At 47.2% G+C, this 17327-nt stretch overlaps 3 protein-coding genes across 3 annotated transcripts in view; 1 reads left to right on the forward strand and 2 right to left on the reverse strand.

Moving 5' to 3' along the window:
* Positions 1 to 201: 201 nt before the first annotated feature.
* Positions 202 to 2207, forward strand: Yif1 (Yip1d-interacting factor 1). The gene is made up of 8 exons (XM_084582197.1): positions 202 to 344; positions 426 to 595; positions 660 to 764; positions 824 to 902; positions 993 to 1050; positions 1104 to 1259; positions 1327 to 1420; positions 1481 to 2207. Exons 1-8 carry the CDS (start codon positions 308 to 310, stop codon positions 1631 to 1633), a joined length of 852 nt encoding a protein of 283 aa, XP_084438323.1. The 5' UTR covers positions 202 to 307; the 3' UTR covers positions 1634 to 2207.
* Positions 1593 to 12098, reverse strand: scat (VPS54 subunit of GARP complex scat). The gene is made up of 8 exons (XM_084582196.1): positions 10716 to 12098; positions 8009 to 8518; positions 7491 to 7540; positions 7083 to 7438; positions 6017 to 6135; positions 2093 to 2173; positions 1815 to 2017; positions 1593 to 1734 (listed from the first exon to the last, which is right to left on the reverse strand). The coding sequence occupies exons 1-8, from the start codon at positions 11850 to 11852 to the stop codon at positions 1593 to 1595; spliced, it is 2598 nt and encodes an 865-aa protein (XP_084438322.1). The 5' UTR covers positions 11853 to 12098.
* A 2320-nt stretch (positions 12099 to 14418) lies between these two features.
* The window catches only part of bsf (bicoid stability factor), a 43365-nt gene continuing 40456 nt past the window's right edge, over positions 14419 to 17327 (reverse strand). The window contains exons 28-30 of the mRNA XM_084582201.1: positions 17204 to 17300; positions 16110 to 16297; positions 14419 to 14550 (exon numbers count right to left, since the gene is read on the reverse strand). Coding sequence (XP_084438327.1) covers positions 14512 to 14550; positions 16110 to 16297; positions 17204 to 17300 — 324 coding nt within the window. The 3' untranslated portion in view covers positions 14419 to 14511. The remainder of the gene's footprint in view (positions 14551 to 16109; positions 16298 to 17203; positions 17301 to 17327) is intronic.

The following is a 17327-nucleotide window of genomic DNA, read 5'->3' on the forward strand; positions in this document are numbered from 1 at the left end:
CGCGAAGAATTATATTTATTTAAATAAGCTTTTGTATAACATTTCATTCTTTATTACTTACACTTATATATACTCTCAAGCATTTTTTTTCGCAGCGTGAGTCAAGCGCACAAACTCTATGTACACGTCCACCCGTTGCTTGACAGTGCCCTAAATCTATTGATCCAAATCCAATTCGATCCGAAGCTCGAAAGCACAACACGTATAGCAGCATTTGGCTGCTTGTCTGAGTTTAGGCTCTGCAAGATCAACTTCGCGGCGTTTTATTTATTGATAGACCGTCAGAAAGTGTGCTGTACGCCGGACGATGGACCCCAGGCAGCAGCAGCAGCAGCAGCCTTACGGTAAGTGCGCGATCTCTGCGAAGGCGGCGTCATCTCCCGATGGCACTGCCGAGGCGTCAGCGAAAACAAGCAATTTCCCAGGGCGACCAGCCGGACCGCAGCTGTTTGAGGACACCGGCTTTCCGGGCGCGCCGTACGGTGGCATGCCGCAACAGGGCATGTACCCGATGATGCCGGACCCGATGGCAGCCATGGCCATGCAGTACGGCACCGCGCTCGCAGGACAGGGCAAGGAGATGATGCACCAAAAGGTACGGCACGGCGGGGCACCCGTGTGGTGGCACCGTCGGTGATGAGGACCCACTGGTCGCGCAGATCGAGAAATACGTCTCGGTGTCTAAGATCAAGTACTACTTCGCTGTGGACACTTCGTACGTGGCCCGCAAGCTGTTTCTGCTGCTCTTTCCATTTAGTCACACGGTGAGCGACTGCGCCAGAAGAAAACATTTTTAGCAAGATTGCCCCCTGTCTCCGTGCAGGACTGGGCTGTTAAGTATGACCAGGACGAGCCGGTGCCTCCACGGTACGACGTTAATGCTCCGGACCTCTACATCCCAAGTAAGAGCCCATTTAAACGAGGAGATGCGGCAAGGAAAACAGTATCACAGATTGTGTTGTAGTGCTTATGTTTTTAATGCTCATTTTCAGGCATGGCGCTGGTGACATACGTGCTTCTGTCGGGCTACTTGCTGGGCCTGCGCAATGAGTAGGTGTTTGGTGTGTGAAGGCTGGGCCATGGTTGAGCTTAACCCCTCGCAGGTTCAGCCCCGAGCGATTGGGTCTGCAGGCGAGCTCGGCGCTCATGTGGCTGACTCTGGAAGTGCTGGGCATCTGGCTGGCCACGTACATCCTCTCGATTCGCTCCAGCCTACGCGTCCTGGACCTTGTCGCATTCAGCAGCTACAAGTTTGTCAGGTAGAGAACGCTTGTTTCACCGTGTCTTCCTCTAGCTTCGCGAACCGACTTTTTTCTTCTTCTGCAGCATGATCGTGGCCCTGCTGGCCAGCATGCTGCTGTACAGACTGGGCTACCTGCTGGTGTTGGCCTACGGCTGTTTCACACTCGACTTCTTCTTGGTGAGTAGATCTTGTAGCGAGTGACGTGTAGGAGATGCTCAGCCATGACTGCTCGTGCAGCTGCGCACCCTGCGGCTGTCGCTGCTGGCAGGCAGTTCGTCCGAGGGCTCGCGCCGGGGCCTCTACCTGCTGTTGGGTGTGTGTCTCCTGCAGCCCGCTCTGGCTTACTGGCTCACGCAGCCCCTGGCCCACCACCCTCAGTCAGACCAATAAATTCCTCCTGCTGTTGCTGCTGCCACAAGTTGCTGTCTGTCACTGGGCAGCCCAGGCCACGCAGGTGCTCAGCGTAGAAAATCAACTCCTGCGTCACCAGCCTGCACAGCAAATAACGTTTCAACTCTCCGTGGAAAGGTGAAGGGGGTGTTTGTGTGTCAGCTGCAAAGTGGCTACTAACCCATGTTGGGGCCCTCCGTCGCGGCTGATGGACAATCGCGCCAGATGGCGTGCAATCACAGATCGGAACGCAGTATGCACGGCTTGCAGCAGGGAGGCCACGTCCCCTGGGTTCAGTAACTCTGCAACTGCAGCATGGAACTTGGTGAGGTGCCGGGCCACACCTCGGAATGCCGGCGACGGCACAGGTGCCTTCACTTCCCACTGCATGAAAGACAAAGAAGGGGGCGGTGCTTGCTCTGCTCCCCTCTAAGCAGCAGCTCTCCTTGCCTGGCTCACCTCGGCAAGCTGCCCATCCAGCACATTGCTCACAATACTGGCCAGCTTGGCAAAGATCTCCGTCACATGCTCGGCATACTCCTGCAATAAATGTGTCGTGTTTTGACAAATGTAACGTATGTCAAATCCGATTTTCTTAAATTTCTGTCTGGCATGCGGTTTACAGAGATGGAGGGGAAGATTCTGAGTTGGTTCAACTAATATATATACAGGAATACTGGCCCGAACTACAAACTCATCATGGTGTTGCGCATTCTATGTATAGGCTACCGAGTTTTGCGGCAATATGAACACACTATACAGACTCCTTGAGCAGTGGTGGGTGGAGAAAATGTAAAATTCTAGAGCCAGTGTTGACTTTCGCTGAAAATGCTTATGAGTGAGTGCAACTGAATAGACCCAAAAATTTGTGCAAACATCGTGTCCATAGTAGAGAAGCTGCCATAACATTATTCCCCTTCATTTGCTTTGCAGCACACCATTAGAGCTTTCTAGATAAATGTGATCAGATACCATATAAGCCAATGCTGGCACAATTCCAGCATTGGACAGCAGTAGACAAGCCATCTAAGATTAGGTTTAACGACTGTGTGATGCATTAGAGTATCTATTAAACATTTGCCGGCATTCATTTTTTTTTAAAGTGCGGCAGAAATGTGATAAAGATAGAGTGTGATTGCATGCGCGTATGCGAAGGAGGAAGGAAATACAGGAAAACTGAAGAGCAGTCGACTGTTTCGTTGCTGTCTTATTTACGATATAACAATTATCATATTGAGGGTTAACCACCTTCAGGATCCCAGTCTTTCCTGTCCCATTTCTGTTTTCAGGGAGGCTTCTGTTTTGCTGGCTGCACTTTGGGGATTTAACGTCCTGAAGCAACACATCAGCTGACAGAAGCCATATTAATTCAGAAAACCTAAGGTTCTCAACGTGCGCTGACATCGCACAGCTCACGGGTGTCTCTCGGAAACGTGGCTACGGCCGATTCCAAGTTGGGTGTTCTGATTCAGTAACTGATCATATTCCACAAGGAATATGATCCCAATTTTTGTGATCTGAAATGTCGATTATGTGGCTCTTCCTGGATTCGTTCATGTTCGTTTGCAGCAAAAGTATTTGTTGCTGAGATAACTGATTTGGGATAGGCATTCTTTATTTATTTATTACTATACCCACAGAGCCGTTTGGCATTACAATGTGTGTGCGTGGTAGGGGTAAAATAACAGCAGGCAATGTAAATAAAAGCAAATAGCCAAGCAACCGAATATACAATCAAGCAATTATACAAGCAATACTTCTGACGACCATTGAAGAAACAAGGGCTTAATTGCAATGCACATTCTACAAAGAGGAAAATACATCGGTGGTGGTATAATGGCAGCAATATCCTGCGGAAGTTTATTCTATTTGCAAATTGTTTTAGGGAAGAAGGACAGCTTGAAGAAGTTTGTTTTGCACCTGATGTCTAATTTTACAGGCATAATCAAGACGCGGTGAGACATAGTCGGGATGATGCAGGTAATGCTCCCGGTTAATACCGGTTTTATTGTGAAATACACCGTGGAGAAATTTTACCCTAAGAGATTTCCTTCGCTGCTGCAGCGATTCCCATTCAAGGTTATCCTTTGCAATGGAGACACTAAAATTTCTGGAATAATTGGAATCAACAAATCGCACAGCCAAATTCTGGATCCTTTCAATCTTGTGAATGTCTACCTGCAGCCAAGGGCCTCAGACACAACAAGAATATTCTAGTACTCTTCTAATGTTAGTTTTATACAAGAGCTCTCTAGTGTTAGGTGGCAAATTCTTCGCATTTGTGCGAATGCAGAAGCATTACTACCTGAATTCTTGAATATTGCTGGGATGGCTATGAAGCCTCCTCCAAGCAACTGTTAAAAAATAAAATAATAACTTCACCGCTAGTGAGTTTAGAATGCAGGCTGAGGCAAAGACATTAGCTACGCTGACCATTGCGCCATCTTCGTAGCTGCCTTTTTCACGTTCTAGGCTGCCACTGTTGCGCATTGCATTTTGAATGGCGTTGTTTTTATCTCCTCTAACCAAGTCACACTAAGACTTTGATCAGGCCTCCTCCATCCAAAAGTCTAAAGTGCCTGTTAAACACTTAGTTACGCATGGCAAGGCATAGCAGAGCAAACCTAAAGGAAGCAAAACGTAGCTAAACGAAAGGTATAATTTTTTTTCTCCGCAGACGAATTTAAACTTGCAAAATCATACACTAAGATATACTGCGACTACTATTTAAAAGAGTATGGCGGTTTAACCTTGCCTCAGGATTTGTGACAAAAAAAAAATCTTGATTTCGCTGCAGTTTGCTGGTGAAAAGCACAGTGGAAATAATCTGGATTGAGATATGCACAATTCTGGGGACACTTCAGCTCAGCCTTTATATGTATGATGCATCAGCGTCAATGGCTTCCACCCGAGGCTCCCTTGCAGACCTACATTCATGTACGTGCAATTTGCTGCTCACTTAATCGCTAATCCCTTAATTTGTGCCTTGTTATGACTGTATATCGTTAGAATACAGTCGTAAGCTATCATAATATGTAAAGACCACCAGACATAAAGCTTCGCTTCAACCAAGTCGTACAAACATGCGTGCGTGGTCTAGGAGTAGCATGTCTGATTTAGGATCCAAGGGTCCTGCCAACTCAGTTATGCCATGCAGTTTCGTGACATCGCACAGCCCGGCTACCAATCAGTGCCAAGCTATGTTGCCTACCATTTACCACCTGCCAGAGGCATGCTAACGATTTTTCGCTTTCAAAGCCGAACACCAGTTTTTCTGGAATGTGGGGCCTTTGTCACTGTCACTGTGGGGCCTTTGTCAATGCCACTGTGTTAAAACAACTTGCTTTTCAGGCCATGGACACACCGTTCTCGCATCCTCTAACATCCATCTTCTCCACAATACATGACTGCACACAAGGTCAATGCAGAGCTATGACATCAAACTATCTATCATCAGAGGGTGCTAGTGATGCACAATTTGCAATTGTTTTGTGCGGTGCAAGCCTTTGCAGCTGTGCCACACATTTGCCACAGAAACTTTGGTGCCTCTCTTCAGTCTTCAGCTTTAGATAGACTGCACATGCATGCATAATCAGCCTGATGTCCTTGCTCCTCAGTAGCTGAACAATGCCTCACAGGAACATAAGTATGTGAGCATGCTTTGTCTGGCCGCAAAGCATTGCCTCTATCCTACTCCCTTTGATCAACCACTACCATCAGCAGACAATGAGCTTGCTTAGTGCGGTTTTGGCAAGGAATGTGTCCTACATATTGCTTTCACATGAAAATGCCACTTGCATCTGCATGTGTGAATATTATCTCTGTGAAACTGAGCAACCGCACAGGTCAGACACCACACTATCTGTCACACAATAACGATTCCTCTGCTGCGTTTTTTTTTACTAATAATGAATGTAACTGGACCTGTCTCTCTCTCTGGAGGTCTTCAGAACTGTGAACAGGCCCGTTTTGTCCTTCCGAGCCTTTCCATGATAACGCACTCAGATGGAAAACAGCTCTCTGCCTTCCATGAGTACGCTTTCATTGTCACAGTGAACCTTAGTATGGTTACGTGTACTCTGGTTCCCACCAAAAACAAATGCACTGTCAAATGCTTCATTCAAAAGCGTTGTGATTGATAACTAATAGTAGCACATTTTACTGCCAGCAACTTAGCAGAACTTCATTTCCCTCATTCCTGTGAAGTGAAGAGGGCTGCTACACAGAGTAACGAAAAGTTAAAGGAATGTTACAACTTAAACTGCTAAGAAGTCAAAATATCAAGCATACAGAACTAGCCTTCCATCTGGAGGCTCACATGACAACAAAATTGTCTAGCACCCTAGTGAATGCAGCACTTGACATCTGTTTTGTCAGACTTGCCTTGGCAATGACATCGAAGTGCCTGGCAGTGTCCTTGCGAGTGGCCAAGTGCTGCTCGAAGTGCGCCTTGACACGTGGCAAGAATGCTAGCAGCAGCTGTAGACAGCGGGCTGCCAAGGCTGCGTACAAGCAACACGTCATTCTTTCGCCTATCTGCGAAGCTTCAGACAGCACTATTATTATCATTCAATGTGTTTGAACATTAATATGTTCAGCCACACTCTCAAACAGACTAGACATCCACATATGATGTGCATGGTTTCTTGGCCTAGCAGATCCTCAGTTTCAAAAAAAAAAAAAAAAAAAAAAGTGGTAAACTCTGCGTGTGCCAACATGCAAGTCACAGATAGTGCTGTGAGCAAAAATTTTTCCTTCTTTAATTTCAAGCACCAAATTTGTTACTCAATTATGACCATAATCAGCCAGATTATACCTACTACAGGGCAAAGGCCTCTCCCATATTACTCCAACTAATCAGGTCCCGTGCAAGCTGCATCCACTCGACCCTTGTGAAGTCCTTAACCTCATCCACCCACTTGCCTTTCTGCCTCCCCCTGCTACGCTTTTCTTTCCTTACTCAATCGTAAAGAATCAAATGCTATATTCTATAAAGCACTGAGAACTTCCCTGGGTCCAGCATTTTAGCAAGTTCCCCAAAACTTACTTAGGCTCAGGGATACACTGAACTGGCACAATAGCGAACTAGTGGCATTACATTTCTGCACGGCAACTAGCTGCTGTTCATGGCTGTAAAGACTGACCTTTGCCAAACATTTTTACAGCAATAGCTGGTGATGGCATCAACCCTTCGATCTGCCAAGTCGGTGTAGAGATCCATGGAGTGAAGGTGTGTGAGAGGGGTAGGAGCTCAGTGACAGGTATTCCACTGACTTATATGTACAATGAAATGTATGTCAGTAGAAAGAAAAATTGTGCAATAGAGCATAACACTTGCATCCTACTCCCTACTCCTCTTCTATCCACTCACACTCCTTAGCTATAGGAGATGTACACCAACCAACGTTGTTGATAAGGGGGTTAATATGGAGCATGTGCACTCTCATACCGAGTATGCTGGCAGTGATGGTCTTGAGGCCCACTCGCTGCAAGGCCCCAGCGCCCAGCACCAGCTGGGAAGTGCGTGAGTTGAAGAGCCTGAGCAGCTCTTGCAGCTTAGCGGCCAGGCTCAGGCCAACCCAAGGCAGGTCACGTGTGCACTGGCAGTACTCGAGCACCATGCGCAGCAGGAGCAGCGTGCTGCCGGCGATGCTGTAGTACTGCCCGTCCAGCTGCAGCTGGGGGGCGCTACTCGGTGCTGGCTGCTTCTTGCATGGGCTTTCAACACCCACGAACTGGTCCACCATGTTCTGTAGCTCAGCAGGAACGTCGACGCGTGCCCACAGCTCACCGTCCAGCAACAGGCTGCGAGTGAGTGATGCTCACAGTGCGTCCACACCAAGAGCTGAAGTCTTACCTAAGCTTGGCCTTGTGTTCTTCATGAAAGCGGCCCACGAAGCGGTCCGCCTGCACATACCACCGCATGTGGAAGGACATCGTCAGCACTACAAAAAAAGCAGCAAACATGATTGCCCTTGTTGCTTTGCTTTGGCAGTAAAAATTACTACACACTACAGCATGAAAAACTTCACACGGAGCAAAATAACAGCTGGTGCATTTCATCTGTGGTTGTTTGGCTTTCTGCTCTGTACATAATTTTTCGGCGTGAGGAACTGCTTCCAACTGTTATGTGAGGCTTAGCATCCCACACCTGCGTGTGAAATACAATGAAAGCTGCAGTGGAGTTCCTAATTAATTTCAACCACCTGCGTTACTTTACTGTGCACTAATACTGCACAGAACATGGGAGTTTTTTTTTGCATTTCACCATGGAGCTTGGGCTCGGCAGCCAAACACAACGGCTGAGCAACTGCACCAGATTCTGCCCCCAACAATTCCAGCTTGCAGTGCTGCTACCAACTAGCCCATGTGTACCTGAGTGCGCAGGGCCAAGACCAGGCTTCCCTGACTGCGATGCTCACACAGCTCGGTCCAGCGTTCAACACACTGGTCAGCACGGCGGCATACAGCTGGGAAACTGCCCGTGTTGAGCGGCGATCGGTGCGCGTCCGATGGTACGAGACGCGCACAGCGCTCCTGCGCCACCTCGCCTACTGCAGCCAGGGCACCGCGTCGCGCCCGCTCAAGCAGCGCTTCGTCCTCCAGCACAGCTGCCTCCCCGGCTAGGGCAACCAGGTCCAGGGCCCGGCGTTGCAGCTTCGCCAGCTCGCAGGTGCGCCGCAACACTCGCTCTGCAGCGTCCAGGGCACGCTCAAGCAGTGCCATCCACGTCTCACCCTGGGACATGCCTTCGGCCAGTGCTGCTTTGACAGCTGCCTGCAGTGCGGTGCAGGCTTCATCGCGAAGCAGCGATGCAAAGTCTGTGCCCGTCGGGCGACCGAGGCGCAGCATGCCAGCAACAAGAGCCACGATTGCTTCTTCCTCCTGCAGCAGTGAAATTGATGTCACTGACACTGCGCCACAACAGTGACTGTGTTTGCAGAATATCAGAGGCAGTATGCAAGAAAGGAAACACTTGGCTGCGGCCACCTTTTCTGCATTGTAGAATGTTAGGATGCTAGGATGACGTATAGTGCTAGGATGACGTATAGGTCTGCTGTAAACATGTACACTAAAATCTAGCAGCCTAGAATGAAAACATGAATAGCCTCATCTTTTCTTCTTCTTGCCTAGTCTATCTCACAACGTTTCTACCATGGTGCGTCACCAATTAGCCACTTCATAAAAATTAGAATGCTATGCATAGGAAACTTCTGAAGACTAAATTAGAATGCTATGCATAGGAAACTTCTGAAGACTAAATGTCGCATGTTCAGGCAAAACTGTCGCAATATGTTTAAAGCCACGATGTTACGTGTAGGTCATTAAAAAGAACTCTTTTTTGTTACAGGAATACGCAAGAAAACTGCTAATGACCTTCTATATGCCAAAGCTATCCCGAACGCTGTACTGGAAAGCACCAGATAATGAAAAAGCAATGCAACGTTCATGGTAAAAACACATCCATTTAAATCCAGAACAATATAAAATATCTTCTATCAAACATGAATACTTTACAGAAATATACAAAGCCATGTTGCAGGTCCTGCCGCAATAGTGTACATAACATTTTTGAGAACAACCCACAAACTAGCTCAAATTTTTACAGCATAGTTTTCGAACATTTTTTTTTCAACAGCAGGCAGCTTCTTGGAAAAGTCCCTCCATTTTCTGCACACCTATTACATCCTCACAGTCACTGAAAATGCTTTTCACACAGCCATTCAGATGATTTAAGACCTGTTCCACACCAGTAGTAAATGCTCCCAAGAAAAGCATTCTTTGTTAGCATGAACAACATCCTCAGTCTTCTGTATGTTTCATATGAGCATGCAGACAAAATTTTGCAGCGCTGATCCTACTATACTGAAAATAATAATAAAAAAAAAAACTACATATTTAACTAACTATAACCGAGGAGCAAGTGTCACAGAAATGAAAACTATTTTGCGTCTTCATTGGCTTCACGACGAAAAGTTTGCCGGCTAACCCTATTCCACAAGTTATATTATCATTCCGTCTTACACAGCAATTTTTTTCAGACACCCTATTACATATCACATCGCACTGATCATCCCTGCAAAATAGCCATCCCTTTATGCAAAACAGATTCTTTCTTAAGCTCATTTGTTCCCCGTACTTCCAAAGAATGGAACGACCTTTCTAATGAAATTATATCTATTACTGATACAAATAACTTTCGCAAAGCTTTAACCTGCATTGTATAAGTACTACTAGTTTTGTGTCTACTAAAACAATTATTGCCGATTTCATAGCTAATATTGTATATATAGGATGTATTATTTATGTACCCGATTTTTGCAGTGTTTCTTTTTTCCTGTATTTCTTTTTGCCCACTCCCCTCTGAAATGCCTGTACGGCCCTGAGGGTAAAGACAATAAATAAATAAATAAATAAATAAATGGCATATATGTAAACTCATTTACAAATGACATATGAATGTGTGTACCAATGGAAAAGATGGCAGCTACTGCACGAGAATGCATGTAGTCATGTCAAGCACAGCGTCATGCAACCTTTCCCAGTTAGCATACTTAACAAACTTAATAATTCCATGAAATTTTCCTACATTGGCCACACTGACTATATGTGAATCTTGAAAAAAGAAAACTAAGTAAATTTTGTAAAGATAACGTAAAGCCATCATCAGCCAGTTTTACAATGGAAAAGAAAAAATACTTGGTTTCTGCATGTGCCTATCCATAATGAATACTGACAGCAAGTAGTGGCATAGTAAAATTAATACCGTGTTGCATGAAGATAACTATGCATCTCATCTTCTGCGTCCTTTGTGCTGTGGTTCCATGCTACAGCCATGACACCCTGGGATCGACTAACATTTGCAAGAAATGACAAGTTGCTGTGCCTGCTACTCTCATCTCAAGTGCAGGCACTGCAAAGTGCCCCGCCCATTTATGCTGTGGAAGCAGTTCTTGCTGCGCACAAGTCTTTCAGGCATGATAGCATTCGTCTTTGAGGTGCGATGGCCAATCCCTCTCGTATGACAAGAGAGATGTCTCCAGGTGGAAGGAAACTTGTTGTGAGGGGTGGCCCTGCGCACCTGTGGTCCGATGAGTGCCAAGTCATCGGGTGGTCGGTTGAGCTCAGCGCTGAGACCCCGGGCCAGGTCTGCGGCCATGTTACGCTCAATGTGGCGCTCAAGGTCGAGAAGTTGCGTGTCAAGGTGTCGTAGGCTCTGTACACCCGCCAGCTCGAGCGCCAGGATCTCGCGGCTCGCCTCGATGAAGTCGAGCGCGCGTGCGAAGTCACCTGTGGCTAGCAGGCGCTGGATTGTGGGCTGCGCCTCGTGCAGCGTGGCCAGCAGCTGGAGTTTGGCACACAGCGCACGCTGACGCGCTTGCCGGCGCCACAGCAGCAGCAGCCGCAGGCCCCCGCCGGCTAGCTGGTCGCGCGTGCGACCCAGCTGACCGCGCAGTCCGGCTACGACAGCTACGCAGCCCGACAATCGCTCGGCCAGGACGTCATGAGAACGCACCGCCTGGAAGAAGGAGTCCGAGCGCAAAGACACCTGACGCGCCAGCTGGACCTCCACCAGGTCCAAATAGTGGGTGAGCCGCTCCTGAAGCAGCCGTGACGGCCCGGATGCCCAAGGGATGGCCTGTGCGAATGTGGCCGGCTCCTCGAGCCGCAGCTCGGGCCCCAGGAACACGGCGGGCAGGCAGAGTGGCTCCGTCGCGATTGGTAAAGCCACCTCGGTCGATGTCATCGTCGCCGGCCGCCGCGACCGCGAGCAACGCGTTAGGAAAGGCTCGAAAAGTTCGCGAGTGATACGCGCCCCAGGCCCGCCCGTCGGTGGAGCTTCTGTGAAGTGGTCGCCCCAAGTGCGCGTGAAGAAGTCAGCCTCGCGGCGGCTGCGGCGCGGGTCGTTCAGCACCGCCGGCAGGTTCTGCGCCGAGCGGTGCAACGTCCAGCGCGCCTCGGCCACCGCGTCTGGCCACTCGCCGCGCAGGAGATGGTGCTTGGCGATATGGGCCTCGTAGTCCTCGTCACTGACGCCTTCGAGAGGCAGCGACGCGCACACATCATGTTCACCGTAGCGGCACACGAACGATCCGCCTTCCTTGCTGCAGTGGCGCTCGCGCAAGTGTGTCCGAAACTCGTCGGCAGTTCTGAAGGCACGCTTCTTGGGGCAGTGCTGGCAGTGCCTCCACACGGGCCTCGACCCGCCGTCCGACATGCCCGGCTATCTAGCGCGGCAGGAACACGTACCACGCCACCAAACATGCCCACTGGCTTAGGGTCCACATACTGCACGACAACACCACTTGATTTCACCCGGCAGCCGACTCCACGTTACAGACATGCTAGTAGGACATATACCAGATGCACCGACCGAACACCGAACCGACACAGATGCTGGCGAGACGCGAAACCAGTCACATCTTTATGGCTCTGGTCATTACTTGGACTGGCCGAAAGCGTCTTGTACAAGGTACAGAGATCGCAGTAACTAGCATATAGTTAATAAAATCTAGCACTTTACCAAAATATACAGTCTAAATTACGAACTGTATATGCAGTTACTCTCAAAAGCTAAAGGCAATAAAATAAAATTTGTGAACGCTTGCCGTTACCCCAGTTACCCTGTTACATCGTTAGTTGGCGCTCTTTTCGAACCGACAAGTATAATGAACCGGGCGGCTTGAGGAGAAACGTCCTCCCACGAACAAAGAACACATCATTTTCTCCTCAATAAAAATTTCTCCTCCTCCTCTCTTGTAGCGTCATTCGCAGTTAAGATCTATTAAGATAGTGTCTGGTGAATCGCTCTTGTACAAAAACGCATGCAGCTCTTAAATGTGGCCTTACGTATGCATACGAAATACAAACTATGAATGAGCGCTGATGGTCATATAAACAGTTCATATGAAACATCTGTTCACACAGCCCTCTTAGGTGTGCTTATGGAAAAACATTTTCGATCAGTCGCTTTTGGGAACCTCACCACCCATTTTGCCAGTGGAATTCTTATGGCCTTAACAGTTTGCAGTCGAAACACAGCCGAGTCATTTCAAACAACATAAAACAGCATGTGGATTCTAGTATTCATGCCGTAGCAGTTACAATTCATTTCACTGGCCCCCTTTCGTCCCGTGTGTCTTCAGACTCGCAGGCTTAAACTTAGTCTCACGCTTCTGAGGAGATGCACATTGTCTCCAGGATAATATTTGTGGGTTGTTTGAAAACCAGTTGACTACGAGGTATGGCTTTGGATAACTCCAGAGCAAGTCTATTAACTAGCGCCGAAATCCGAGTAAATAGGCATTCAGCATTCTGCCTCTATCGAAATTCAACCATGCAGCCGGAAGCCAAACCTGAAATAGTCTTCAGAAACAGAATGCCACAGCTGCCGACACAGCACCAATTTCTCTCCACCATTCGGTGCACAAACAATAAGCGCATAGATTCATGCAACTCCATGCAGGTATAGCCAATCGTGCAGTAGGTTCCGTGCCAAGCTAGAACAGCAGCGCCTCCCAACGATATCTTGACTAGACGTCTGCAGTGTAGGCACTGTAATTCAGAAGGTATCACATCACTACTTACAGACAGCACAAGCAGCTATAACTGGTCAGCAGGAAAAGAAAAATGCAGCAACTGTCCCTCTCTGAGGATACCTGGACTGCATGATGGGAGAATGAATAGAGGAGGAAGTTAAAAGACCCAGTGAAAAAGAGATGCCGCAGTAAAGGGCTCCAGACAAATTCCTGCCATTGGGAGCTTTTAATGCACGCCAACAAAGTGCAGCCCACACGGGTCTCTTGTGTTTTACCTCCACCACAACACAGGCACCATGGCAATGATTCTTCACAGGTACTAATCACTTTGCAGGTGTTCTACTGCAATAAGGGCACTACTTCCACCAGACAATGTCTTACTAGATAATGATGGTCTTTTGTACCTCTAGCAAGAGGTCATGCATTTCAGCAAAAGGCAGACATAACACCAGTCCCAAAAAAGAGGCAACAATTTTTGTCACACAATGCAATCATTCAGAGACTTTCATTTTACTGCCTTATTAATCATTACTCCCAAGCATCTGTGAAGGAGGTTGCCCCTTGGGTAGAAAGAACAGCCTAAAAAGCAATGCTATACTGCCATTTTATAAACAAAACACCGTATAGGTATGGTTTGTAAAGTTTAACATCCCAAAGTGACTCGGGCTATGAGAGACACTGTAGTGGAGGGCTCTAGAAATTTTGACCACCTGGAGTTCTTTAACAAACACAAACATCGCACAGCACACGGCACCTTGCTTTTTGCCCAGATTGAAAAGCGGCCACCATGGCCGAGAACTGTATAAGATAAAAGTAAACATTCAGTGGCATAGGGGATTTCTCTGCTTGCAAGAAAACAGAATGGTGGAGTTAAGATGCTATGCTGTTCATCAGGCAGCTTAAAGCTACATTCTGAATGAACAGTTAAAAATAAATCAGCCCACAAGCGTTGCAGCAACACAGCGTATGTTGTGTTCCAAGTCAATTGACTCACACACTGTTTAGCTGACAATGCATACACCAATTTTGCTCAAGCTTTGCATAATACCAGGATTTTAAAAAAGAAACACAAGAAAGGGTTGTCTATTGAACACGTTTATTTATTTTTGTAACCTCAAAGACCCCCGAAGGGGCATTACATGAGGGGTGGGCATTCACAACTAAACCAACAACTAAACGTGGTCTATAGTGTGCATAATGCCTACATAGAGGGGCTAAATAAAATAAAATACGGCCACTTGCAGCACTGATTTGGACATGGGTTTATTCGACTAGATCTATGTACATGGTGACTCACAGAGCAGAATATTAATATGTGGTGAATGTTTCAAGTGCAGTTCAGCGGTTCTTGCCATCTTCATCGTCAGAAGAGTCGTCCTGCACAACAAGCACATTCATTAGCAAACAGACCGGTGACTACTAAATATGTCTCAGCTAAACCCTAGCTGGCCAGCAATGGCTAGCAAAGGTTGCTTGGGCAGTGAAAAGTAAAACCAGACCGTTTGTTATTTGGGCATATACACGACCTCTCAAGACACGAAAACTTTTATGCTCTGTATGGCTAAAAAAAATGCGCTAAACAACAAGTGCAACTGAAAGCTGTTTACATTTAGCACAGCCTGTTTTAGTGAAAGGTGTGAATGACAGCCACCCCGATGCTGCATCCAAAGTGGAGGTAGAAGACAATACATGACTGCAATAGCAGCAATACGAAAAGGCATATGGCAGCATACAGAAGAAGTGCCTGCAAATATGCCCTTGCTGTGCGATGATGACCCGCTATAAAAGAAAAAGGCAAGTCTAATGATGTGACAGGAGTAAGAAACCAGTGTGACAGAAACACAGTAACATTCACAAAGCAGTTTAATTGGTTTGCATAGAGTTAAACCTGGATACAAAGAAATTTTTAAAAATTTAGGAGATATTTAGGCTTTGCCTTTCAGAATATGACGCGACAGCATTAATGACTCCCGTCTGCCAACTTACCTTGCAGACCTTTGTTCACGTGAATAAACCTTGCTATAGGGGTAAAAATTAATTTCTTAACTTGTTCCTCTGACTTCTTACCAGACAGTCTTATCTGAAAAGCTGCCTGACACAGATATAAAGCCACACTTGATCGAGCGATACGAATGTGCTTGCGTGGTCGAAGGGTAGCATGCCTGACTACCTATCACAATTTTTAAGATATGAATTATTTTTATGATGATATTTTTCTGAACATCATCACAGGTCAAACACTGCAAGTTTGAATTGAATAGCAGGAAAAAAATTGTTTGACTCTAAAATCCACATTTCTTAGCAATGATTAGGGCTTCTGCTGCTGAACAAAGTTCTACTGAGCCACAAAATGCCAAACAATAAAATTCAGCGGAACAACTCAAGCTTGGATGGAGCTGCCCTTAACATTCCTTTGAAGGATCCCTATAATGCTACTTGCGGTAATACTCTAATGGAAGAAATCCATAGAGGTGATCCTTATGAGTATTCGAGTGAAATTTGAAAGCTTTGCATCGAGCGTATAATTTGCAAATAATTTTTAAGAATTGTTTCTGGCTATTGCTCGCCACCTATCGGGCGAGACATACCCGCGCGCAAACCATCCATGTGATGTCACTGGGGCTTCCTGGGAGCGCCCGCTCATCGGACGCTTCCAATTTACGTCGGCGGGGCAGGGGGTAATGGGGCACTGTCACGACATGTTCACATCTTTTTCTTCTTTCATGCCGGCGCGGGCTGAGGTGAGAGGGGAATCTTCAGGGCTAATAAAGGTAGCTTACAATATTTGCGTTGCGTTAACGATTGATGGGATGCTTATTGGTCGTACGCATTTCCCGATTTTCGTAAATAGCTTTTCATGGGCCCTCTAACAGTGCCAAAGGTGTCCTCAAAGCTGTCAGCCTCTCGGCAAACTATGGCACAATCCGACCACCCACCTCGTCCTTCTCCCGCTGATTCTGCTGCCGCCGCTGCTGCTGCTGTGGCTGCTGGGGCACCTGGAAAGGCACGGGCCTGCCCACGGCCTCCAGGGCTTCCTTCAGGCAGGCTAATGCCCAGGGGGCGATAGTGGACTCCTCCGCCGCCTGTACCACCTGCAGGGCCTCATCCACTTTGCCCTGCAGCGCTGCAGCACACAATATCAGCTTAGCATTGAGCTGCATCAAGCCACAAAGCACTCGAACCAAAAATCAACTGCAACAAATCAGCAGAGCCTCTTTGTCTGCCATGTTTTTGATGGCGGCTTGATTGTTACAGAACACGGGCAGTGTGGCCAAAAACTGTCACAGGTTAAACCACGTTTGGTCCACATGAGGTGGTGTGAAAGATGCAGTTTTCAAAACTCCTCACCCTGCAAAAGCAGTGCACCAGACCAGGGGGAACGCTTCGTAATATCCATTTTATGCCAAACCAAGTTTCTATAGGAAGTTAAGAATACATGTGTTTGGAAAAACATATTCTGGAACAGTTCGATGTAGCCAATAGGTTGTGATATGTACGCTCATTATACCGAGGTTTCACAGCATCAGTCATCAGTTTTTCGAATATTGCGCACCCCTACTTAAAATCCATGTTAGCTGCAAGGCCTCTAGCTTCCCTCACCTCTCCCTTAAAAGAAATTCTCTTTTTCCCGTCACATTAAAATGCGGTTCTACTACTAACCATTGCAAGCACTCTGTGGGGATTGACATCAGTAAGCTGACCATGCGCTCGCACATGGATAGCTAATAATTCCATTTCCTTGTCGGCAGAAATGAATGTTACCTGTGCAATCATTGTATCATCTCCTACAGAAGAAGTCACCAGAGGCTATTAGAAACACATCTGCACATCATAAACCAAATTGATTGAAGTTAATAGGTACCGCAAGGAAAATGCTAAAAGCCAGAGAGAAAGCTATGCACATCACCGTTCTATCAAAGACATGATAACGGTAAGCGGCGCGCATATGTGGCATGATCAGCAAGCGATGGATGCCTTGCCATTCTCGTCAACGACCAACAGAAACAATGCGCATATTCCACGTGCTCACCTAGCACACGCACAAGGTTACTGCGCGCCAAAGCCTGGGCCTTGGCAGAAATGTCACGGGCCGCCAGCGTGTCCGCCACATACCGGGCCATGCGCTCCTGAAAAGGGAAAAGAACAAACAAATT

This window comes from Amblyomma maculatum, chromosome 10, assembly GCF_055883805.1.
Source record: "Amblyomma maculatum isolate TAMU_Amacu chromosome 10, ASM5588380v1, whole genome shotgun sequence".
NCBI classification, from domain to species: Eukaryota; Metazoa; Arthropoda; class Arachnida; order Ixodida; family Ixodidae; genus Amblyomma; species Amblyomma maculatum.